This window comes from Diorhabda sublineata, chromosome 7 (genome assembly GCF_026230105.1).
Source record: "Diorhabda sublineata isolate icDioSubl1.1 chromosome 7, icDioSubl1.1, whole genome shotgun sequence".
In the NCBI taxonomy this organism is placed as follows: domain Eukaryota; kingdom Metazoa; phylum Arthropoda; class Insecta; order Coleoptera; family Chrysomelidae; genus Diorhabda; species Diorhabda sublineata.
In genome coordinates this window covers 16,467,197-16,494,790 of record NC_079480.1, presented here as the reverse complement: position 1 = coordinate 16,494,790, position 27,594 = coordinate 16,467,197, and the positions used below count along the sequence as shown (strand labels likewise).

At 31.7% G+C, this 27,594-nt stretch overlaps 2 protein-coding genes across 2 annotated transcripts in view; both read left to right on the top strand.

The window, feature by feature from the left end:
• The first annotated feature begins 680 nt into the window (after positions 1 to 680).
• LOC130446918 (uncharacterized) lies at positions 681 to 20,514 on the top strand. The gene is made up of 7 exons (XM_056783440.1): positions 681 to 1,212; positions 1,601 to 2,067; positions 2,121 to 4,067; positions 4,181 to 5,053; positions 8,274 to 8,353; positions 8,442 to 8,712; positions 20,389 to 20,514. The coding sequence occupies exons 1-7, from the start codon at positions 681 to 683 to the stop codon at positions 20,512 to 20,514; spliced, it is 4,296 nt and encodes a 1,431-aa protein (XP_056639418.1).
• A 4,339-nt stretch (positions 20,515 to 24,853) lies between these two features.
• The window catches only part of LOC130446283 (scavenger receptor class B member 1-like), a 56,546-nt gene continuing 53,805 nt past the window's right edge, over positions 24,854 to 27,594 (top strand). Inside the window, exon 1 of the mRNA XM_056782422.1 lies at positions 24,854 to 25,327. Coding sequence (XP_056638400.1) covers positions 25,321 to 25,327 — 7 coding nt within the window. The 5' untranslated portion in view covers positions 24,854 to 25,320. The remainder of the gene's footprint in view (positions 25,328 to 27,594) is intronic.

Below are 27,594 nucleotides of genomic sequence, written 5' to 3'. Positions count from 1 at the left end.
AATTCCGAACATGCTGCATACTGGTTTAATTTCGCTATTGACTTATATACTAATTATTACCTATAATTTTGATACTCATTGATGTTTACTGATTTATATTGAAATTTTATTGTATCTGTATCTTTATTTAGTTATTTTTATGTTTGTTCCACAGTTTTTGTCTACAAATTGTAACAATGAAGCATTTCTCTCTTACGCTAGGAAAACACAAACTCTTGACTAATCTGCGTTTAACAGCAACACATGAAGAGTTCAACCATAAACGGTAATAGGCTATTGTCTATAGTTGTTTGCTCGTATTTTTCGTGAAATTCAAATTCGTTTTTGTACTGGAAATAGTATACATCTGTAAAGTTAACTTAAGAAATGGAAAATAATGGATAATTACCTGTTCACATACCTTAATAATTGAGCCTGGTAACAAGCTGATTTTTGATGCATTTAAGAAAACAACACTACGTGCAGGTACATCCCGGCTGATTCTTTACATTGTATCCAACATAAGATAAGGATATTGAGGATGAGGCTGTACTTATAGTTCATAATAAATATAGGTTACGTAATTAATCGTCTTGATTATACACAAGATTTGGAAGGAATTTTCAACATAGTGGGTTTGAAATTGGTTGATATATTCAGAAATACATTTAAACAATTGTTGTGTGTTTGCAAGGATAAAAATGGTGACATTCATGAAATTAGCTGTAATGATTGTGACAGAAAGTATGTTGGACAGACTAAGAAGTCCGTTAATGTTCGCCACACAACTCACACGCAAGAAAGATCGGTTGTTGCCTAGCAAGCAAAATCATGTGAATATCACAACCGGTCAAAGAAATTACAACTTATTATACTTCTATTGTACACGTCCTCCTAGAACACCCTGTAGTAATACTCCTAATCACTTATCACGCGCAAGTTTAAAGAAAATGATTCACCCTCTCGTCGATCCTGCCTGGCTCGATTCGTTCGTGTGTCATTATACTTCTTGCGCTTATTTCGTGCAGGTAAACAACGCAAAAAACGAATATCGTGTTCTTATCAGTAGCGAAAAATTTATTCCAACGGTGTTTTCAGTTTTAAAAGTGATTGTGCATAGAATTAAAAGAATGGCGAAAGGAAAGAAAGCCGAGAAAAGAAAACAGAAAGTGATTTCCGGTATTCGAAGGAAAATGAAGAGACTGGAGGAAAAACTAAGGGAATATGATTCAAGTAAGTTCATAGTTATTACAAATACAAGTATGTTTTAGAAAAGCAGCGAAAGAGACACCATATATTAATCGTATGATTAATATATTCGGCATGGGTTAGTCTACCTTGTAGACACAGAAAAAAAAAGCCACGATAACCCAGCATAGTTTATGACTTATGCACGCCGAGTCTCGCATCAGCAACGGTCAGCGTGACGTGGCAACATATGATTCTGTACGTTGGTACTTCCAATACGTTACAAGAATATTAAACAAAATGGTGCCTAATATATTATTATGGTGCCCAAAATTCTAAAATAACCAGATATCCGCTTATTTTACAGTCTTTTTTAAGACAATACCAACGTTATGCCTACACAATACGTATTAACACAGGCCTTCTTCAACAGGTTCAGAATCTGAATCCTCTCCATACGCGGATAGCAACTCCTCTAGCTCCGGCACTACTTCAGATAAAAGCGCTAGAATGGGAGAAATTAAAACCATTCTTGGGGAGGATCCGACTGAGGAAAAAATTTATGGACCGGAAATATCCTCAGAGTTGGCCAACCGCTGGAAAAACTATCTCCAGAATGGCATAGACAAGGAAACAAAAGCTAAACTTTTTGAAAACAGCCTTGTACCGAGCAACTGCTCCTTGTTGGAAGCCCCAAAAAATAACCCTGAAGTCCAGACTGTCATTTCTGCTTCAGAAAATAAAAAGGATAGTTTCTTAGCAGAATTACAAAATCAGTTGGGAAAAAGCATTTCCGTGCTTGGTACTGCCCTTTCAAGAATGCTGGAAGCAAAACATAGTGCCGAAGCCCCCGATCCAAAAATTACCAATATGGTGGAAGCGGGAAAAATGCTCTGCGCGGTTCAACACGCCATTACCAACCACAGAAAATTTTTACTGTACCACAATTTTAGCAAAAGGTGCAGAAAGTGGCATCTATGCAATTAAGAGACTCCACTCTTTTTGGGGAAGACTTTGGCGAAAAATGTAAGTCCGCCAAAAATATAGAGACTGCAGCAAAGGAACTAAAGCCCCAGACTTCAAAAAACCTGAAGACCTACGCCTCCAAAGATCGATGGAAGACACAACAAAACAGAGAAGGGAGGAGAGCAGTCAAATCCAGCAAAGCCATGACCTTCAAGCGCCGGAACGAGGTAACCTCTAACACAAAACTGGCTGGACGAATAAGGCTTTTCTTCGAGGAATGGGAGAAAATAACAACCAACGGTAAAATTCTAGGTTGGGTTAAAGGTTACAGAATACCTTTTAATGCAACTCCTGTTCAAAAGAGGCCTAAAAAACCCCCAAATTTAAGTGGGAAACTAGAAAAGTCTTATTCAGACAGCATTACCAAACTTATTGATATGGGAGCCGTCAAAGAAGTGACTAAATGTAATAGGCAATTCTTATCTAGTTATTTTTTAAGAAAGAAACCCGACGGCAACGACAGGTTTATACTTAACCTTAAAAAACTAAATACATTTATAACACCGCCCCATTTAAAACTGGAAGACAACAGAACGGCAAAAAATCTTATCTCACAGGACTGCTATCTAGCTTCAGTTGATCTAAAAGACGCATACTTCTCGATACCCGTAGCCACTGAGCAGAGAAAGTATCTTAGATTTCAATTCAAAAACAAAATTCTAGAGTTCCAGTGTCTTCCTTTTGGCCTTGGCACTGCTCCTTACGCATTTACCAAAATTTTAAAACCAGCTATTGAACATTTAAGGGCGAAAGGTCTGTCCTCTGTAATTTACTTAGATGACACATTGCTCATTGGGAAAAGTAAAACAGAATGCCGGGATAATATAAATCAGACATGTAGTCTTCTTCAAAGGCTTGGTTTTGTAGTAAATAAAGAAAAAAGTTGTCTCTCTCCTAAAAGAGAAATAAAATTCCTAGGATTCATTTTTAACACACAAAAAATGACAATGCGTCCAACTACAGATAAAATATCAAAAATTACTGCTATGGTAAAAGCAATTTTAAAAAAGCGAAAAATAAAAATTAGAGATTTTTCCAAATTTGTCTGTCACTTGGTTTCAATTTGTCCAGCCACGCAGTACGGGTGGCTTCACACAAAACAATTCGAGAGGGAAAAATATTTAGCTCTGAAAGTCAGTGGTGGAGATTATGATAAAATTATGAAAATATCTCCCAAACTGAAAAGTGAATTTTTGTGGTGGTTAAATAATATAAAAGATTGCGAAAATAGCATTGCAATTCCGAAGTACACACATACGTTGTTTACAGACGCGTCCAATTCAGGATGGGGGGCTTTTTACAATGGTCAAAATGCAAATGGTTTCTGGGATTCATATGAAAAACAGAGGCACATTAATTACTTAGAATTAAAAGCGAAATTTTTTGGTCTCAAGACTTTTTTCAAAGATTTACGAAACAGTCAAATATTACTTCGCATAGACAATACGACGGCGGTGTCCTACATAAACCGAATGGGGGGCGTTAAGTATAAGTATCTAAATGATTTAACTAAGGACATATGGCAGTGGTGTGAGGAAAGAAATATCAAAATATTTGCTTCATATATTAACTCAGAGAGCAATGTTTTGGCAGATAAAGCTTCGAGATCCAAAGAAATAGATACAGAATACTCATTGAATGTCGAAGCCTACAAACAAATTGTTGAAAAATTGGGTTGCCCAGAAATAGACTTATTTGCTAGCTATCTTAATAAAAAGTGCAAAAAATTTGTTTCTTGGTACCCTGACCCCGAAAGCCAAAATGTTGATGCATTTACACTCTCTTGGGAGAATATTAAAGGATATATTTTTCCCCCGTTCGCCTTATTACCGAAAGTTCTAAGTAAAATAGAGGCCGATAGAGCAAAATGCATAGTAGTTTTCCCTATATGGAAATCCCAACCATGGTTTCCAAAACTAGAAAGTCTCATGAGTTCCACACTAATTAGATTACACCCAAGTCCTAATTTGCTTTTATCCCCTTTCAGAAAGCCTCACCCACTGTGGCCCCGACTTACCCTGGGAGCCGCGGTTTTATCAGGGAAGCCTTCAAAATGAAAAATATATCAGGAAACGCCGCAGACCTGATGCTTAAATCTCTTAGTGAGAATACAATCAAGCAGTATAATACAACATATTCAAAATGGTGGGAATTTTTCGAAGGGAATAAGCAAAAAATTTTTCAACCTATTGTTCACAATATTCTTGAGTTTTTAAGTCAACAATTTCAAAATGGCTCAAGCTATTCGAGCATCAACACTCACAAGTCTGCAATAAATCTTATCTCAGAAGCAGGGAAATCAGACACTGTGGAACGGTTTATGAAAGGGGTTTTTAAAACTTGCCCAAGCTTTCCAAGATACGACGAGACTTGGGACCCATCTCCGGTACTAATTATGTTAGAAAAACTTTACCCATTGCATACTCTTGATATGAGCCAACTTTCAGTAAAGCTAGTTGTACTGTTAGCCTTGACCACAGCCCAAAGGGTGCAGACCTTCTCTGAAATAAAAATAAGTAATATTGTGAGCTCGGATACAGGAATACAAATAAAAATAACAGATATTGTGAAAACCTCGGGGCCGAAAAAACCTCAACCACTCTTAAAGTTTTCCTTCTTCAGGGATAATCCAGCGCTTTGCGTTTGCTCTACCATTCTACACTATATCGAACGAACAAAAAGTATCAGGGGTAGCGAAGACTACCTTATTTTAACTGCCAAACGACCATATCATTGTGCTACAACTCAAACCCTCAGTCGCTGGATCAAAAATGGATTAAAAATGGGGGGAGTTGACACTAAAAAATTTAAAGGGCACAGTACCAGACACGCTGCTTCTTCGGCTGCCCTTAGATCCGGGGTAAATATCGAGAGCATAAGAAGTGCAGCTGGGTGGTCTGAAAAGTCAGATACTTTTTGTAAATTCTATAACAGGCCTTTGGTAGGCACAGAAACGTTTTCTAATTATATTGAAAACTTAATAAAAAACAAATGAAAAAGTTTTTGTTCGGTTTTGCATTCTATGACAAAAATATATAATGTTTTGTTCATTCATGCAAGTATGTTATGTTAGTTCATAGTATTAATAAGACTAAAAACGAAAAGGGTTTATAATTAGTTTTATATTTAAAATTTTTGGGATGTACTTTTTTGTTACACAAATGTTACTTTTCTGGGAAATAAAAATGAATAGAACTGTAATAAGACTATTTTTATTCTGGTCAAGATCGCCTCTACAATCTTCTCTAAACATCTACAGGGTGTTCTAGGAGGACGCGTACAATAGAAGTATAATTAAGGATTAAACGACTTACCTTAAGGATGTTCAATCCTAATTATACGATATTGGATACGTCCTCCTAGAACAAACCCACCCAGGAAGCAAGTGACTTGGGTTGTCAATACGAAAGGTAATAGTACACCCGCCCCAGAGGCGATCTTAGTACAGAGGCGAAGTATAATGACACACGAACGAAACGAGCCAGGCAGGATCGACGAGAGGGTGAATCATTTTCTTTCAACTTGCGCGTGATAAGTGATTAGGAGTATTACTACAGGGTGTTCTAGGAGGACGTGTCCAATATCGTATAATTAGGATTGAACATCCTTAAGGTAAGTCGTTTAATCCTTAATTATCTTAAATGATGATATTATTAAATAATATATTGAAAATGGTTAGACAACAAAAATGACAATATAATTGAAAATATTTTGTAATTCTGGACGGAATATTTTCAATTATTTTTTAAAAAATGATTTATCATTAAATATTTGCAACATGAAGATAATAAAAAAATTTTATATTGGACTTAAACTATAAAACATATAGAACGCGCAGACGACTATTATTTACCTGGACAAACTACTGTATTGACAGGTTTTTTAAAAATAACAGGTTTTATCGGAGATCAAACTCCTTTAAAAATCCAGGACATTATTGAAATGGTTAATGGTGAATAGTTAATGAGAAAGAACTTGAGGAATCAGATGAATTCAAGAGTCGTAATTTAAGTTCAGATGAATCGGATTTTGAATAGAAAATATTCATTAAATTTTTTTTCACTGCTGTTCTGTAATAAAATTGTTAAATATCATACAAGATCTTTAGTCTATCTTTTTGTTATTTTTTTATTTGAATTTTTGTGCAGTTAACTTTGATTCTTTTTAATTTATTTCAGAAAGAGCAAACAAACAAAAGTAAGTAATTAATATTTTCATTAATTACGTTATCATATTTTGAGTTTTCTTATTTCAGTTACAAAGAGACTGTTACAAAATCTATCACAATGCATTATTAATTATATTTTGTTATACAGCTTGGTGGCTTTAAGAAACTTGACAAGTTCGGCAGACGGGAAGACTTTCTGACGATATCAAATAGCCGTGAGTAAATTTCGTGTGGTTGATGCGAAGTCTTCTTATTGTCACAGCTTCTCTCCTATTCAAAAAGTTAAGGGAATTGTGAGAAGTAGATGGGTGGATGTGATGTAGTGCTGTAGTACTCTTGCTCCATGTATCGCGCCAATATTTTTTTATGAGGTGTTTGAAGTTAAATCTTTAGATCTTTAGCCAGCTGAACTGGGATTTCAAGATGATACTTTGTGGCTTTTTTGGTATGGCGATCAGCACATTCGTTTCCAGCAATTCCAGTGTGCGATAGAAGCCAGATGGGAGAGACTGTTATATTTTATATACCGAGCATACACATTTTCTTATATTCACAATCCCATCAGACACGACTTCAATGTTCGGTCCTTTATCATCACCCGGTATACTTACCTTGGATCTCCCTGTCACTCATTTCCACACGAGTTGAAATTAAATTCTTTAAAATTTCTATGTACACCTATTAGGACTGAATTTTTTGCAGTCAGTCCTGTATAATCGTTTTCAGAATAAGACAGCGCTTATGCTGATGTAAATTTCTTCCTATTATCTAATCAAATACCTGTTTATACCTGTCAATTTATGAAAAATCAGTTTTTAAAAAATAATTTTTAAAAAAATTTTCTAATATACGAAATCTATTATAAAATATGTTTGATTCTATTATCAACTCGGTGAAGGTCGATCTAGGTTCGGATCTTCTACTATATCTACTCATAACTTAATATACTATAGATTGCTATAAAAATAGCTTGTAAATCATTTACATCTGATTTTCAGGTTCCACTGAAAAAAAAAACATCTGTCGTTCACATTCTACTACATATTTCATTATGATTGAGTAAATCTCTAATTTGAATAAATTTTTATCATACTATAACTGTGATTGGAACGTGTTAAGTGAATAGCTGACCGACTATCTCTGGCAAAGTAGATGTGTCTAACCGAAAATAGGATCAACAATCCTTATTCTATTGTTACTTTAGTTTCACGTTTGTTGTTCATGGTGAAATAATTATTAAAATAAATTTACGAAAGCAATTGATCGATTAATTGATTTTCAATTCTGCCCATAGATTATTAGTTTTGTATCAACAAGATGAGAGATCAATTTAAAAATATATAAATAAACTAAAATTAATGATGTTTTGCCTATTTCGTAATTGAGCAGAAACTATACACAAACAAATTTTCAAAAATAAGTTATTGTATATTCATTCATTAGATTATTATTTTCATGTCATAACCGGTGCTATTAAAATTATCACTAATAAAAATGATTAATAATTGCTTTAACGGCAACACTATATATATTATAATTAATAACAATATATTTATGTACGTAAATTGCTACGAAATCTTCACCAATTAGTTAATATACGTTTCAGTTATGTAATTATAGCAAATTCAAATACCAAAGTGTCCTATTCTAAATATGTATCAAGTACATCTAATAAATTCATTTGATTCGAAAATCATCGACAGTGTATTTTCATTGGCTAGACTTTTTGAGTCAGGAGAGCCAAAAATTAAAATTTACAAAATTTCAAAGTTTTTAAAGAGCCATATAAAAAGTTTTAGCATTGTTGAATCTATACCAAAAAGTGTAATAACACTTCCTCAAGAGTTAAGACATCACATTATGGTCAATAGTTCTCTAAACCTATGCTTACAGAATTTTTATCTCATTTTAGATTAAGAACGTCGATATTATAGAAGCGAATTTGCCTGAAACCAAATGCAATCTAAATTTAGTCGATGATGATTTACAAAAGTCAATAATTCAAAATATTTCGCTCTCAAGAAACACTGTTGCTTCAAGAATAAATGATTTATCTTAAAATTTGACTTTTTAATTGAAGGAGAAAATTAGCCAACTTTTCGTCGGCTGTTGACGAGAGCACTGATACTGTTGATACAGATCAACTTGCTGTTTGTATACGAGGCATTAACAGTAACTTTGAAATATCTTCAGAACTATTAAAGTCCGTTCCATTTACAGGTACTTCAACAGCAAATGATATTTATTTTGCAAGTGAGGATTTGATAGCAGAATATAAACTCGACTGGAATATACTTAGTAGCACGACTACGGATGGTGTTACTGCCATGACTGGCAAACATTCGGGCGTTGTAACTAAATTAAAACAGAAAACATCAGGGAATTTTGTGGGATTTCACTGTATAATTCATCAGAAATCATTGGCATCCAAACATTTGGAAATGGTCCATGGTATAGAGAAGGAAAAAAACACAACAATATAAAGAGGGAATTGAAGGGAAAAAAGTCCTCATGAAATTTTTGTATTTTGGAGCACATCGTCAGTGAAGGCCCAAAGTTTAGTGCTCAAAATAACAATCACCAATTGTTTTTGTCCACCAACTATTTGAAAAAATTCTTGGGTATTCTTTTGTTGTCTGGCTATCACTGCTCATCACAAGAAAAGATGTACTGGAGCGAAGATGAAGATATTTGTAAACCAGTCGTTAGAAAATGTTTGTCTAGAAATTGCTAACTTGAAATAAAAAAAAATCTCCATTTCACAAATAATGCAGGAGAGATAAAGGAGAGACCAAAGAGACAAATTGTTCAAGATTCGATCGTTAATAGTGCATCTAAATAAGAAGTTTGTAATGTTCAACCAAGACCTAAGTACTAGTGAGCAACTTTTGAGATACTTTGGACGCCACTACCTCAATCAAGTCATCAGAGGAAAACCTATAAGATTCGGGTTCAAAATGTGAGCTCTATGTTGTTCGGTTAGTGGTGATTGTTACCATTTTGAGGTTTATGAAAAAAAAAAAAAATTGATGAATCTGAAGTATCATATGGACTAGTGGGAAAAAAAGAGGTTGGTCCAAAAACTTTTAGAAACGAACATACGTGCAACAGGCACATGATAATTGATAGAATGAGTAGTTGCCCCATAAAATTTGGGAAAGATATAAAAAAAGAAGATCGAAGCAGCACATACGACCAAAAATAAAGTCTCAGGGGTAATATAGAAAGACAATAATTGGGTAAATCTGTCAAAAAAGCGAAAAACAATATTCCTCAACCATATTTGATTTCAGAATATAATAAGTTTATGGCGGAGTAGATTTGTTGGAGTGGAACGTCTAAAAGTATAGAACCAAAATACGTGGAAAAAAACTGTATATTCCTATATTTACTCAAATGTTAGATACAGTAGTTATCAATGCATATGTGCTTTTCTGTCTTGTGAATTGTAACATGCCACTTCTGGATTTTAGACCTGAAATAACGATGTATTATTGGAAAGTCTCTTCTACGTCAGATTCCCGGGTAGACTACAGGCGAAGAATCTTAGCTTCCATGTACGGATCAGCAACAGTGAAAATAATTATTTAACAAGAACTTTTGAAGGAAAGCAACGAAAATGTGGAGTATGGAAGACAAACGTGAGAAAGCAATGTATCTAATGTGGTATAGGTTTGCATGTAGAATGTTTTCACATATTCCATTCAAAATAATAATATCTCACCAAAATATGTTACATACCAATATAGACATACAATAATTTCTTTTTAATTCATTTGAGATATGCACTACATTTCCCATGATCCTCAAATGGATATTGAAATTTAAAATAACAACATATTTTCGGAGTTATATTGATGGAATACGAAATAAATCATCAATATTCGGATAATTAGAAAAAATTTGAACTTGAAAAAAATTTAGTATTTAATGGGTAAGTCCTCTCAGTCTATCAAAATGCGGACGGGTCCTAATTAGCAATTAGTGTAAATTGTTATACACTTAAATTAAATCGAATTTGTGTATTTATTTATCACACAACATGCTAATTTGCTATGGGATATTATTGAACAGTACAAAGAGAAATTATAATTTAGTCTTATTCCATCATTACAGATTTTAAACTTGTAGGCGTAGGAAATAATCAAATCATGAAATATTATGAAATCTTGTTAACGCAGTTTAATCTATTATTTTGTTTAAAATACTCGTAATAAGAAATATACGTAGAAAATAATTGTGCTCTACTAATTTTATTATTCCTCTTTCAATTGTTTGTTTGATTTATGTTATTTAAGTTTAGGTAAGATCAGGTAAGGTGGAATTAAATTGCCTATAATCAACATAAAAGTTGTATTTGTGTTTAATTTATAGGCCCCCGGCCTCCCTTTTAATGATTCGTCGTTTCAACTTCTTATACAGTTTCTTCGTTACGATTAAGAATACATGAATTATATACAAATATAAAGCTCCTAATTTCTAAACATTGATAACTTAACATTGAACTTACCCACTAAGGGCCATATCGCGCCAAGCCAATACAGTCCATTCGCGTCTAGTCAAGTTTTGTTCAGTCAAGTCACGCTTTCGCACTGAATATGTTGCTTGTTGAGTCTGAGTCAGTCAGTGTTGTGAAGAGTTTGTGACTCTTCTGCAAGCCATAATTTTACTCCGATTATACAGAAGAAGGAAGATGAAGGGAAGACGAAATTTCTGTTGGGTTCGTCCCATACATTTAAAAAGACCAGAAGACTGAAATAACAAAAAGGAATAGGATATTTTTTGGACTGATAATTAATGTGAAAAATCAAAATCTATCATACTTTTAAAAGGGAATGGAGTACCTATGTACACGATCTGTTTCTTTTTTTAGATACCTATCAACAGAAGAATCGTCCCTAAGCTATAGGTTCCGGATGGGAATCAGTACTATTCATTATATAGAAAAAGAGTTGGAGTGGTTTTGACTGTTTTGCAGCTATTGTATATGCCTGTGCCTACAGCAGAGAAATGGAATGACATTGCTCAAATCGCCGCACTGAATCGGGAGCATCGACGGTAAACACTGCCCAATAAAGAGTCCACCAAACGCTAATTCTCAGTTTTACATTTTCATTCTGTAGTTTTAATGGCGATAACTGATGCAAACAATAATTTCATTTACATAGACGTAGGAACTTATGGTAGAGAAAACGATAGTACCGTTTTCTCACATTCTACAATGGGAAGAGCATTTGAAGGAATTTAGTAGGGGATGAGGCTTTTTCTTTAAGTGTGCCTTTGATATGTTAACACGAATATTTGGCATATTTCAAAAAGCTATAGAAACTTATGTACAATTAACAGAAAACTCAATTAAAAGTGCTTGCGTATTACACAATTTTGTCCGACAAATTCAAAAGGAAAGTGACAAGGAAACCAAGTTTTTGGAACAAGATTCAATCGATCTTCAACTTCAATCCTTAAGACCTACAAATATCCACAGAGCAAATACAAAGGCAATGCAGATCCGAGAATAATTAACAGAGTATTCATGTCACCAGAAGGTTCTGTACCATGGCAAAACGAGAAATGTCTGGATGTTTTGGAGACAAATCTGTACCTTTTTTTCATGAAAATATACTGTAATGAAAACCTAGTTACTTACCAGTTGTGTTCAATTCTATACCTTCTTTGTGCTTTGGGTGTTTAGAATCGTATATCGCTTCTTCCGCTTGCACTAATGGAATTAGTGCTTTTATCCATTTTCTCCGTGCAACTGCCACGAATGATTGATTCTTTTCGACCGACTAAGTCGCAATAAGTCTTGGCAAGTCTTGACGCGTTAGGACTTAACGGAACGCGCTTAGTATGAAACCAGATTTACACATTCTCTTTGTTTTAATAGTAAGTTAAGATTTCTAATTCAAAAGCGTCCGACTTGATTGGACGCGAATGGACTAGAGTGGCTTGGTGCGAAATGGGCCTAACCCAATATACATTTTACTCGTCTATTTACGTTTTATGATTTAATATTCAGTTGTAGCAAGTTAACTACAAATAAGTGCATCTGTCTAAATAACGGCGTATATACTGTCCAATTTATAATGATCCGATTGCCTTTTTCTCGCATAAGATTAAAAGTAGAAAAAGAATAAATTTATAAAATGAGGTATCTACGCTTATGGTAAATCAAAGAAAATTGTCGGCAAGGGTTTCGAATCAGTTTTTATAATCTGTAATTGATATTGGAAGAACTATAACATGTATAGGCAATATCTTTATCGAAACTAGTTTACTTGAAGTAAAATCTCTGGTAATAGCAACATTTGCTTATTATTCGGTATTTGTGGTAATTATAAGTGAAAACTAGTTATAATTCTGAAATAGAAAAATGGATAATTATCTAGATTAGGTTACACCCTCCGATTTCGTTAATTTTAGTATGTTATAGAGAAAATTATGCTGAAAAATTTGATATATATATATGTAGGTTGCGGAAATCATCCTTTCACATAGTTTTTCAACTATGAAGTTCCAGTTTGTTTATATACGACTATCGTTAGTAAATCTATTAAGATTTGTTTTTTTTATTCGAATTTGACTATGAAAAATATAAAATTCTATGAATTTTTGTGTATTGCTGTTTATTTATTGATATTCAATCAATATTCTTAGCTAAAATAGTAGTTAGGTTAGGTTAGACATGCGAATCTAAAGTATGATGTATAAATTATTTTTCTTTTTCTGGAACTTCAAAGTTGAAAAACTAGTGAAGGGATGATTTCCGCCCGCTACATATTTATGTATCAAATTTTTCAACATAATTTTCTCTATAACATACTAAAATTTTAACGAAATCGGAAGAGTGTAACCTAATAAGTAGATAATTACCAAAATATCATGTTTAAGTCTCTAGCTATGATTCTATTTTAAATTGTAATAATATATAATGAATGGTGAAAATACGAGGGAAAGAAAATTCGAACGAATTATTAGAAAAAATAACAATATCAATAATGTTAAAAATATCATTGAAAATTTTATGAACGAAGAATATAGGAGGAAAAAATAGTAAATCAGAAATAATTTCTGGAAAATATTGGATATCTTAAGAAAAGATAAAATCACCCAACAAAAGTGGAGTTGACAATATAAACACACAAGAACTAGAAGCAAAGTCTTTAATGTATAGAACAAGCCATTTAGCCTGCAGGTCTAAAGATCTACAATGCTACAAAGCTAGTAGTTGAAATAAGAAACTACAGGCCTATGTTGTTGATATATATATATATATATATATATATATATATATATATATATAGCTTTGCAAATATTTTAGTTATAGTATGGAATTACTCGAAAATTTAGAATATATTATGAACAATTATTATTATGGGAACTTTGGAGGACAATCAAAGTACGGTACTAAAAATAGCTACATTACATCAATTTGCATTTCCAATTATTACACTAATCAATTAAATACTCTAGTTATTACAAAATAGACTTACATAAAAAATGAAGACTGGTTTCGAAATAATGAAAAGAGATCTATGCACATTAAACGTTAGTACTGTGAAAACAAAAATAGATTTTCAACAAAACATAGGTTTATTTTTGTATAATTGTCATGTTCGACAAATTATAAATACCTGTTTTTTGCTTTGCAACTATAATATAAATAATAAAATCATTAGAATTTATTATGTATTTTCAAAAAGAAAAATACCTAACCAATGATGTGTGAATATGTAAGAGATTAAGTCTTAATCGTCTGCATCGTAAGCACGCTTCTCCAATTTCAGGAAGATCGTTGCACGGCTATCCACTTGGGATCGCGAAGCACGACCTTTACCTACTCCACGTTCAGAATTACTTAAGGGCTCAATATTTCACAATGCAAAAAATGCACAATCACTTGCCATTTGAAATCAAATCAATATCATCTTTTCCTGCATTCCACAATAATTTGAGGGCATATTTACTGGAAAGTGCCGTCTACTCTGTAAACGACTTCTATTCTAATAATAATATTCAATTTCAGGCATGCTGCATACCGATTTAGTTTTGCTATGATATATTGAAATTTTATTTTATTTGTATCTTTATTAAGTTATTTTCATGTTCATATTTTAGTTTTTACAAGCTTTTGTCTACAAATTGTAAGAATTTTTTGACAATAGAGCATTTTTCTCTCTCTCAAGATGAGAATCTTCACAATTACGATAAATGAACAAATTATTTCAACAGTTCACGATGACATCTAGTATGTATGATTTTTGATTGAGTGTACACTCTAAAATATCGAGAATTTTAGATTATGTAAATGAAATAAATTTTATGTCTCTCTACTTTTGTGAATATGATCGAGATATAATGTTGAACATTATATGTTATACCTTATTAATTAACAACGAGTCGGAGCTTAGGCTTCAAAAAATGACCATGGAAGTTCAAGATAGCGAATATACCATTCTTCATTTGTGATCTAAGTACAGAATATTCATGGTGGCCAGTCTATGAGAAATAAAGTCTAGAGCTTCACCAAAATAAAAGGATTCTTATAATAATTCAGAATTCCAAAATTATACTATAGCTTTAATATTCAAATGAAAACTTACCCTGTGAATTTCTAAAATGATTAATTTATGATCAAATATTGCTTCTGATCGCTTCAACATTTTATGCTGATAGTACCTAAGCAGTTCTGATCTGATCAAGAAGGTAAAAAATGATAGACCAAAAAACTCGTCCCAAATGACATTTAATACCTTAACATATAAAAGAAATAAGTTGATTGGCCTTGGCTCATCCTATATGTCAAACTACACAAGTGGTGGAATTGCTGTTCACTCTTATTCCAATTTTCACACTATCTTTGATTTTGTCCATGATGCATTGTTCCAAAACTACTCACCAACCTCAAATGCCTCATAATTAAGTAAAAACATTCATTGTGTTGAATTGCACAATCAAAATATGAACCTAAGTCTCAAAAAAACCACAGTTGAATAATTTTCAAGTACATTCTCCTATGTTTGATTATATCATAATCAAAAATTTACAGTACAGGTAAAAAAATGATTAGATTCAAGATAAGCACTAACAATTATTTCCTGACATTACCGTTCGTCAGTAAGTTCAGTGCCGCCTTTGTCGTTTGAGTATCAATTTGAAAATGTAAGGGGTTATAGCTATCACTAGTCTTCATATTTTACAATCTTACAGACTGTTCCAGATTACTGTGCCATATCAAAGTGAAATTTTTTCTAATGAGAGACCCTATATTTTATTATAAATTGGATTATCTTGACTTCCCTATAATAATAATAATATAGGGTTGAGATGTGTTATATCCTGTACAATCAACCTAAGAGAAATTTAAGAATTAGGATCTTTTGTGGCCAAAAGCATTCGAATAGTAAGTAAAACTGTGAAACAATTAATTATTAAATGATTAAATATAGGTACATAATCATTATTTCGTACAGAACAGAATTTTAGGTATTTAGGGCTTGAGAAAAAAGAAATATGTTGGTATAGCTCTTACTTTATCAATTGCAGATTATAAAAACCCTTGTTGACAATTTTGTATGATCTATCATAGGCGTAGATACCACATTTTATAAATTTATTATTTTTATAAGAACTTTCAAAAGTATGTGAACTGATCCCTTTTTGTACCACATTTGTCTGTTTGAACTTCGGTAATATTTTATCTGACGCAAATAATCTTGTCGTCATCGAAGTATCCTTGACAATTCGGTTATTGCCATCCGTTTCTTCAGTTTTATGTGTTTGAAACCACATGCTGACAAAACTTGACGCAATTTTACTAAACTGGTAGTAGTTCTAATGTCGCAACACTGTTCTCCTTATATAAACTCTAAATTGTCCTACGTATAAAATCTTGAATCTATTTAGAAACTATTCAACAAATAGGAAATTTATTTACTCTAATTAATTCAGCAATTCTTATTATGATTGTTGAAGATTCTCCTTTTTAAACATTCGAATGTATGTAAAATAACTTGCTGTATTCGTAAATCTAAATCTTTATTATTGTGTAATTTCGTTGCCTTCATACGCCCATGGTCTAAAGAACGTCATATTTCTATTTATTTAAAGAAATTTATGTATTAAATAAATCTCAATAAGCCACGCCGGTGCTTATCGCAGACTGTCTAGCAGGAATATTTCAAAGAAATTCTGTACACACGCCTTCTGACAGCTTCAGTTGTCATTGGTAAACAGTGGAGATGACGAGTCCACGTGGATTGACGGTTTGCTAGATGTTTACCGAAGAGAGTGAACATTAATCTTCTGCAATTGATATTGAAAGAGCTATAGTACTTTTCTACAGTAACTTAAAGTATTTGATGATTCATTTGAATAAAACGAGAAAATAATTTATTGGTATTTTGATTAATCATCTATCAGATTCAATGAATATTAACGAAGTAAGTAATTTTTCAGAATTCTTAAAGTTATTCGAATACTTTGGCTGCAACATACCTTCATTCTTGAATTTATTTTACATTGTACAAGGTACTGAACTTGTTAAGGTTATTCATAAAAAATTGATTATAACTTTCGAAATACCCCGTAGAAAACATCCCAATCTTATATTATTGTGATGGGAAATCAAGCTCATTCCAAACTATCAATAAAATTTGGGGTATTTTTTTCTGAAAAATGTAACTTCGATATGGCACAGCGTTTGGAAACACCGTGTCAGATTGTGAATAATTTTAAAATATGAATACTAATGATGGTTATAATGCCTCAAATTTTCGAATTGATATCTCAAAGGACAAAGGAGGCACTGAACTGTGTAATATATCTCTAAATACAAGTTGCTTAGGTTGTATGATAATAATATCTATTTATACATCTTTGCTATTTACAAAATCAGTTACTCCTAAATATTCCAGAATCTTTAAACAACATAATATAAAGATAGCAGTCAGACAAAATCTAGTTACTCAATCTACCTTCACTAAATTGAATATAGAGCACCAACCAATAGGTTAATCAATTAACAGTCGGATGACCTTTCATAAAAGTGTCAGCAAATTATCCTTGATAGATGCTCGCTTGCCAAACATGTTTTTTATGAAGGTCATTATCTCTGGATTATAAATTTGCTCTTAGATTTTGAAAAAATCAATTCATTAAAAATCTATGACGTCTGTAACAACATAACCTATAAAAATTCAACTTTATTTCTAACAACCTATTCAATATAACTTTCGTATGGATGGATTTTAATTAAAAAAAAAATTGAATGTCAACCAAAATCAACATAATCACACCAACCCTTTGTGGTGTAGTTTGTTTACATAGAGGGTATTTTCGACATTTCCCTTCACGATTGGTGAAAGTTATCAGAGGGGACGACTAATTTTCTTCAATCCTCCATTTTTTTCAACCTGTTTTGTACGTATGCGATCTTTGCGTGATGCTAATATGACGGTGTCATCTGTAAATATGGCTCCTTATACGTCATTTCTATTTGGTAGATTAGTCGTGAAGAGATGGTGAAATAGAGGCCCCAAATACTGCCTTTTGGGACTACGGATCATATTTTTAGCGGTGGTGTTTATTCATAGAAATATTTAACTGGAAAATGACGATCTTTGGGGTAGGAGTGAAGGAATTTGAGGATTCTCTGATTTTAAACAGAAGGCCAAATCTTGTCAAAAATCTACGTGGTGCTTAGGAATGATGCAGAACAATACCTTTTTTTTCCTAGATCATAATGATTATTGCATGTCAAAATTGATAATTTGATAATATGTTTCCTTAGTCAGTGATTGATTACATCATTTTCGACAAATATTTTTGTAGGTTTTCTAACATCTTATGGCTTATCTGGTTTGGGAAATACTATAATTTTTGCTACATACCACTATGATGGGAAAGGTGTTGTCTATAGCGTAGTATCATAGATATTTTATAGCTTTGAAACTCAATCTTTGTAAGATCAATTAGTAACTTGTCCTATAGTAAATTGATCAATATCAAACTCTAGCTGAAAAGGGGATTGTAAGATTATTTTCGAAAGGAACTATCTCCGAATGTTTTCCAAACAGTACAGCTTTCTTGCTACTAGTGTTATCTCAATTTAAATAGGCAATTACGAGGTTTTGATTGGTTCAGTTTTTTGCCTTCCATAATAAATAATCTGTAGTTTCCGTTGCTATTAAGTTAGTCAAGTATACTAGTATTTTTGTGTTCATTTAACAACCTTTTAGCTCTTGTTGAGATATATTTAGATTTGGTTTATCTTGAAGGGCTCGTATACTTGCCAGCTTTTAATGTATACAAGATTCATGGCTATTCTGACGTATTCTTACTTACCTACTCATTATTGTTTTTTTCTTGTATTTCAGAGGTAGCTTTTCGAAAATCATTTTGTTCAGCTGTAGTATATCTTTCAATTGATTTTCAGGCAATATCAATAATAATATTCTAGAAGAAAGAAAGGAAACAAAAAATAATCTTGATATCATGAGTGAACATGGTTATAGATCAACAATTGATATTCTCACCAGAGTACAAAACACTTCCAATACATGTCTAGACCATACATTGTTTATACAAATAATTATAATAACATAATACCTATGACAAAATGAAAAGGACTTATATCAACAAATAAAAAGAATACATTGATAACAAAAATTATTAAAAAATGTGCGCCCCATTGAACGACATCCTTCTGGAACCAGATCTTAATAACAAAACAAACAAATTAATAACTATTATACAGAAAGCAGTAAAACAGTCTATTATTTAATCAAAGTTAACATACAATCAAAAAAGATTCAAAACTGCACTATAAAGTTATATATGGAAAAGACCAAGAAAAGATATTCATGAATTAATTCACAGTTCTTGATTTAAAAAAAAACTGAGAACGTACATTGATTGTAATGTCATATTCATACAAAAATGATTATATGAAAAAACTTTTTACTTCACTTTTTGTTTTGTTTCAATACTTGTTTGTAACGCTATATGTATATTTGAATATTTCAACTCAATGTAATTAATTATACAACGTATTTTCATACCAATAAACAGTACATATATATTCATCACTAAATAGTTTTGTTTTTTAAGGCATATTCAGATCAATTTTATTTTCGAGTGTCATTCAAAATTCCTCCTATTTAGAATATTTAGTCTTAATATGTGAGCTTCGTTTGTCTGGATCTCTCATTGAGAACTTCTTCCTTTCTATTTATGTGAACTCCCCACTTTGTATTGAGTTGCGAAGCTATGAGCAATTTAATTGGTAGTTGCTACTTTGCTATATGACTCAAAGGGATGAAAAAATATTGTGAAAACACGTTTTAATTTGGATATTAATATTATAGATGGTCTGACTAATAAAATTATGTATTTGTCATTTTCAAAGCAAATTTGATAGAGAACGAAATAGATAAAAACGTTAATATTTTACACATTTCAAAACCTAAATGTTCAATTAGAAGAGACCTAAAGTCAAGACACTTTAGCAATAAAAACCATATAAACCTTATATTTATATCACATCCTATCCTATATTGAGACTTACATTAAATAATTGAAAATTGTGGTGTCTTGCAAATTTTCTTGCTATAAAAATTATCAAATAGATACGATTCAAAATCAATATTAAAAATGACACGTAATATAAATGTGTAGTTTGTTGACTCTTGCTGCTATTGAAATTATTTTTTTAATACGTCACATTTTATGATAATTTTGTTTCAGTCGTTATGACATACTTTTATTTCTTGGTATTCGTTCAAGAAAATCCGTTTTTTGTGTCTGTGTAAAATAATTATTAGTGATTGAGGGTAAGAAAGTTTAGACTACTGTACAAAAACATATCGAAACTTATGACGAATACCACTAAAGAGTCTATAATACCTTAAATAATTGATTACAACTCATAACTCTTGATGATAATAACAAACTCATCATTTTAAAAATATTGCATTAAAAACACATGTATAAACGACCCCTATTGCGAATATCTTTCGTACTTTTAGATGAATTCTTCAGAGGCAGCTCTCCAAGAATGTGTTGCTAACGATAACCATAAAAACCAACAGCAGTACATGACCTTTTTAAAAGGTCAACAAAATCAGAGAACCTTTTCGCCTATAATAATATAATAAAAGAAGAAGAACTACTTTTCGAACTATCTTAATTACCACTTTAATATGCGATAATCCGTAAAACCTGGAAAATTACCTGTTCATTCATTTGGAATGGTCTCGGGTAATTTTTTATACAACGCGGTTGTGCACTGTGGAAGCAGATTCAGGTGAATCATTATAGCCTTTGAAAAGAGCAAGTTTCTTGAATTTATTGACATTGACAAAAACATTAAATAGAAACCTATCCGCTACTGAATCTCTTTTTATTTTTAATGGTGGTTCTTCAACACTACCTGTGGATGTTGTTGCTGCTTTCTCTATTTTCCAGGAAAATTTTGATTCTCAATTCTCTAAGTAATCCTTTGGTAGATTCTTTTACGGTTTTCAAAATAGTTGGATAAAACTTGCATACCGCTGTGTTATTGTCTTTTGCGATTAAAAAGTGACTCCATCTTGAAGTTGGCGCGCCATCTTATTTGTTTTTTATAAAAATTTTCATTGAAAATGGACATCGCTTAAATTTTCCTTCACACTAATCTGCAGAAACGAGAAAAAATAACCCTATTGTTTGCATGACAGAGATAACCATATTTTTTTGACTCCTCTACCAAAAAATCTTCACATACTTATACCTAACATAAAAGCTAGATTCATAGTTTCCATACAAATTTAAATATGAATGTAGTTGAAAACAACTACTAACTCTGCGTAACACAATTATTTACACAAATAAATAGAAAAAAATAAGAACACGTAATAAATATATCAGCTGACAAACAAAGATGGCTGTCAAATAACAAACGGGAATGCAATTGGATCCACGCAACAATTTTATAGAGCTTTTAATTGTTTTCTTTGCAATCCCGAATCCCGGGATCGCGCGATCTAATCCTCTCACGGACATGTGGTTCCCATTACCCCCGATAATGGGAGCATAGGGGCATTACTTGTATTTGCATCTATCTCTTCATCATGTTCCTCACTCATATCTTCACCCGAGCTTCTGTTGTCTGTAGAATTCCCACGCTGTCCTAATTTTGAACGTCTTGTAACTTTACTCTCTTTCCAAACGCTCCATCATCGATAGAAAAAATATCTTTCTTAGCAGTTTCCGCCTTTCTCTTGGCTTCCTTCCTTGCAATCTTTTTATTTGCCTTCTTGACAGTCCTTTTTCAGCGTATAAGATATTATTACAGATGACTGTTTCTCTAGATTGCCTTTTAGTTGCCTCTTTCCTAGGCTTCGACGATCCTGGCAGTTGAAAAAGTTCTTGGAAAGTTGCTTTCATGTGTTCTGGTTGTTCATTGGCTGGTTGCATGTTATTGATTGATGAGTTTTTTCTGGCGTGTTTAGAGGGATTACTTGCTATTGTGGTTCATTGAGATCCACAAGGGTGTATAGATTGGATGGTGCGTACTTATAATATTTCAGGATTATACGGCCAGATACAAGTTACTTGGAATCCTTTGGCCGCTTTTTCCAAATTCTTCCAATTCACATATATGTGTTATTAAAAAGCTCAGCTATTTTAAAGGGGGTTATCTTTTATTGCGCATGATTTTCAAATATTTATTACACTCTGCATTAAATACAGATTGGAGTAGAGGAAAAAATGTAACTTTTAATGATTGGAGACGATGTGAAGTATGTGGTGGATTGTCGAAAGAACAATTCCATTAGCTTAACAAAACTAATAGGCTTCCAGAGTGCAGTGTGAAGCAAGGTTATCCATGATGAGTAACACTGGATCTTCCATGAGTAACACTGGATCTTATATAGTTGCTTTAACAGTTTCTTGAAAATGTTTCAAATATAAAATGAAAAATCTCTATTGAATAGTAATATGCTGCACCTGAATGACCTCCTTTTTGAAGCAGAGAATTCATTCGTTTTCTATCATGAATAAACATGGGGGGAACATAATTTTGGAGTTATAGTTACATTTACAGTACCTCCCTTCACCAAAGTTACAATAAATATTATACATTTAGATGGCTACGATTGAATAAACTTGTTTGATTTGAATATTCTTTAATAATTTATGTGCTAATAAAAATCACTATAAAAATGACTATAATTCGCAGATTACGTATTAAACACACTCAACATATGATTATTTAATGTCAAAACCTCCTCCGCCGAATTGCCAACATGGTCAGATTAATATAACAGTAAACATATTCTGTAGAGTGCCCAGTTTCTTTCCAAAATATATTATTTCACTTAAGCTAATAATAATATATAATAACTTGAGCTAGTGGTCAGAGTTTTCACGTGCACGTTAAATATAAAAAAATATTCACCTGTAAAAAGTTATATAATAAGACAAAATTTAAAAAGATATGTCTTCTTTACAACAAGGAAATGAATTCGATCTACTTGTACAAAACGTCGCCTATTATCCGACTACCTAATGAGAAGTTTTTCTAGTTCATGAAAATATTCAAATACTATAAGTAAAATCAATATCTGTTTGTGTTACTGTATAGATGTCGCTCTCAAACCTCTGCAACTGTAAATAGAAAGCTTCCTTGTTTGCGACAAAATAATTTGATGATAATTGAAATAATGAGAATAAAATAAAATTCCCAGGTGACTTTCATTATTTTTTTCTTCACAATCTATTCTTGTGATTGTCTTGAATCCACTTACACCAATAACTATTTTTTTGTATTTTTCTACGAATTCCACTTATTTTCTTTAATTAATTAAAAGATTTTAACGGAACAAGTAACTGAAGAAAAACTCATTTTGTCTTTAAAATTGGGTGTTTCGATTTACTCAGCTGGGAAAATGATTGTATGATACACAGAAAAAATTTGGGGATTTTTTCCTGGTGACCAAGAAATTCAAAATTATGTGGATACATAAATGATATGGAAAAAAGAGAGCATGTCCCAAGAATGGAGAAAAGCACTAATATGTCCGATTCCAAAAAAAGGTGATAAACTGCTTTGCGAAAACTATAGGGGAATTGCATTGTTAAATACCTGTTAAAAAGTGTTAACGAAAATAATAAAAAACAAACTAGAAGAATATACCGAGAAAATACTAGGGGAATATCAAGCAGGCTTTAGACCTAATAGGTCAAGAGCGGACCAGATTTTCTCCCTAAAAGAATTAAAAACCACCTGCTATGAATACGAGATACCACTTAATTCTTTGTTTATAGATTTTAAGCAGGCATATGACAAAATAAATAGAAACAACATGTACGCAGCACTAAGCAAATTAGGCGTACGGGCAAAAATAATCAGATTAGTTAGACTAACCTTACATAAAATAAAAAAGAAGTGATATGGAAAGGGCTTAAGAAAGAAGAATTTCATGTCAATAGAAGACTCCGACAAGGAGACCCGCTCTCCACTGTAATATTTAATATGGTTTTAGAAGTAAGTATCCAAAATTCTAAATTAAAAAGCGATAGGACAATCTTCAATAACGAATACCAAAGTCTAGCTTTCGTAGATGACGTAGCTTTGATAGTAAATCCAATTAAAGAAAGCAGTAATAAACTTGAAAGAGGAAGCCAAAAATTTTGGACTAGAAATATATGATCATGGGAGATACACGGAGAGAAACAGAATATTACTTGTCCTTTAGTACAACCAGACACAAAGAGTACAATTTTGAAAGAGTTTCCAACTTTGTGTATTTAGAAGTAGTAATAGAAGACAAGAGAGTAGAAGAATTAGAACTAAAAGCCAGATAACTAAAAGAACACAAAAATTCATCACTGATGAAGTCAAAATACGTGTCAAGAAAAACAAAAATAAGAATAAATAAAACGGTAATAAGACCCACTCCAATATATGTATGTGTGACATGGATAGGGGCGACCAAGGAAGAAACGGTATGACTATGTAAAGGAAGACCTAAAAAATAATAATGTTTAGAATTGGAGAGAAAAAGCTGTGAACAGGAAGGAATGGAGAAGTATTGTGTGGAAAATGCAAATTAGAGGTCTTTAATATATAATATATAAAACTATGTAATATTGCCATCCTTGCCCTAGGTCTACACTGCCTGTAGAGCATATTAATAAATGGATACATAAAATTAAAATATAATCTAGAATATTGGTCACAAGTTTTAGTGGTTTGATATAAATAATTCTTATCGTAAGGAATAGGCTTTAAGCAAGTGAATGAAATCAACTTTTCAAACTTCTGCATTATACCTAACCTAACCTAACTATTTCTCCCCAGTCAGCCAGTCAGCCGTAACGTTATTCATTGATACAACCAAGGATACACCCACTTTCATTGCTTAAACTATTTTTTCAGGTTCTTATTGCCAACTCAAAATCATCAAATTCCTTCATAATTGAAATGCACTATAGCGTTTCAACCTCACTGTACTCACATTTCAACTCTAAGTAGCCCTGATCTCACACATATAAACAATAATTACATTTTCTTTGCTTAAGCATCTGTCACCATATATCATTTTTTCTGTTACTTCTACTCTAAATGAACTTTTATCAATGTAAATAGCTACTTTTTCTTAAATTGGCAAAAAAATTCTGATAATACTCAAAACATTTGTTAGAAAACACGTTCACCGTTTCATACCGTCATTCCATCAATTCTAGTGAATAACAAGGACAAAATATATCTAAACGTGTTTTTGGGATATGTTGATTCATTCGGAATGGATGTAAATAATCTATAAATACTGGTATCAAATGATATATTTTATAAACTTTGTTTTTGTACATACTCATTAAGGTAATTTCAAAGTTTGGTTCATCGCCGTGTATGTTTTAGTGGATAATGAAAATATTCTACGAGCTTTTCATTCTATTGGAATCGTCTTATAATGCTAGGTAAGTATTCTATGAATATATGATATAATTTATGTAATGGTAATTATAAAGTAGAATAATTATGTTATGCTAAGTATGTTTTTTATTATTTATTTATTATTTTTTGAGCTGATATTATATGAAATCATACAAATTATATATAGAGCATTCATAAATAATTGTAATATGTAAATCAATATTAGTGAATTTATCTTCATATATATATATATATATATATATATATATATATATATATATATATATATATATATATATATATATATATGAAGATAAATAATAAAATAGATCATTCCCAAAGATATCTTAGCTTTGCTTCTGTTGTTTTAATATAATTTATGTTCTAATAACAATATTTTTAAGTACATAAAAATCGCAATTTTGCAGATCAATCAGTAAAATGGGATATATTAGTGCAGGCATTCAAGCTCAAACCTTCGAATTCTTTAATGCATCTCCGATTTTCCTGAAAATTTAGAATTGAGCTCATCTCACCCTCCATATCAAAACCACCCCTTATCGAAAAATACCATTATTATAGTTTTTCCAACTTTTTTTAATTCAAATGTTTTTCGTTCATGCAGCATAAATATCTTAACATAGTGTATAATGAAAAATTTATATATTTCATAGTATCAACCCTTAAAAATCTTTAAAAACTACCCTTCTGATGAAAATATTATAGGAAAAATCTTTTAACGATTTGAAGCATTGCAATTTCATTTTTACTGTGAAAAATTCATAGCATTTCAATAAAATTTAATTGGTTATTAATTTTTATTTTGCAACCCTCAAAAACTACTCCTTTGCAGAGAATAAAATAAAAATAAATTCAATGACTGCCAACTTTTAGAAGTTGCATTCTTTTTGGTATTAAAGTTTCTTCTTCATCCCTTTGATAAAAAATAAAAAAAACATTTTTAATGACTGTTGATATTTTGATTTTGAATTCTTTCGGTTTTTAAGTGTATTTTCCAAACACGAAGTGATTTTTCATTCTCTACACCCTGGCACCCCTTAAGAACCACCCCTTTACCAAGATTATAAATATATTATCCCTTGGTACTCAAATGTACCTACAGGCAACTTAGCATCAACAGAAAAAATTTGAAACTTTTCCATGTCCTATATTCACAAAAAAAATTCAATAATTTTAAAGCTATCACATTATACAAAAAACCATTTTAAAGATAATTTTCAGGGCTACAGGCCTATGTATGCTAGAAGGGCTTCAGACCTTTGATTAATAAAGGGTCAAAAGGCTGTGGATAAGCAATCCTCGCACTATAGTGGCAGATTAATTTGGTTATAACTTCGGCAATTTTTATGCTACAAAAAAAAAAATAAAAAAAGCAAAATAATCGTTATAAAAAATGCTTTGACTTGACTGTTTATTTGTTTTTGTATCTTTTAGTTATGGAGAAAAAATGAGCAAAAAGTTTTTTTAAAAAATCTAAAAAAAAGTATACAAAAAGTATTATTTAATGTTTTTCTTTTCTAAATTTTGCATTTCCATCCAGTCAAACTTTCAAATGTCATGAATAACATCCAAATAAAGTATTCGTTAAAAGAAAGTTTAATTTTGAGTTTCACTGAAATGGCATAGTTTTAGTGCAATTTTTTTAGCTTCAACTATTGTACAACATATCTCACTGAAATTTTAAGCGATACGACTTTCATCAGTAGTAATTTAAAAGGTCATTTCAAGCTCTTTAAGAAGTATTCTATGACTTTTTGTTGAAAAATGTACCCTTTTCCCATTATTTGAAATTAAATGCTCAATTATGTAAAACAAAAGCTATTCAAGTATCTATAACTTGCTTTAGGTAAAACATTAAGATCTTGAAATATAGTTTAATTTTCTTGTTTTTTTTTATAATCTTCATTTTTGTTCATCACACTTTTTTCGATAAAATGCATCATTACAGAGTTATACAATTGAAAAATGCGGTTTTTTACCAGAAATCGTACTTTTCAATTGGGAATAACCCAAAAACTATTGATCTGGCGAAAAAACTTCATATAACATTTTTCACTTAAAATTAGCTGGTATTTTGATTTCTGGGGTTATTATGGGTTAAAAATATTAGAAAATTTCTAATACCATTTTTGTTGATGGCGTTGGAATATGCATACCTTCCTTACCTCATAGCTAAAATAGTGCAAAGAAAGGATCACAAATTTTTGAGTTATATGTTGAATATATACACAGGCTTAACCCGCGCAACCATGTAATTAATTACTTAATTACAATAGAGAGAGAAATGCTT

Coding starts and splice junctions, on each gene's coding strand:
- LOC130446918 (XM_056783440.1), top strand. CDS start 681: ATGGTGACATTCATGAAATTAGCTGTAATGATTGTGACAGAAAGTATG. Junction 8,354..8,441: donor GTCGATGATGATTTACAAAA/GTCAATAATTCA, acceptor TTTTAATTGAAG/GAGAAAATTAGCCAACTTTT. Junction 8,713..20,388: donor CTGGCAAACATTCGGGCGTT/GTAACTAAATTA, acceptor TCGTACTTTTAG/ATGAATTCTTCAGAGGCAGC.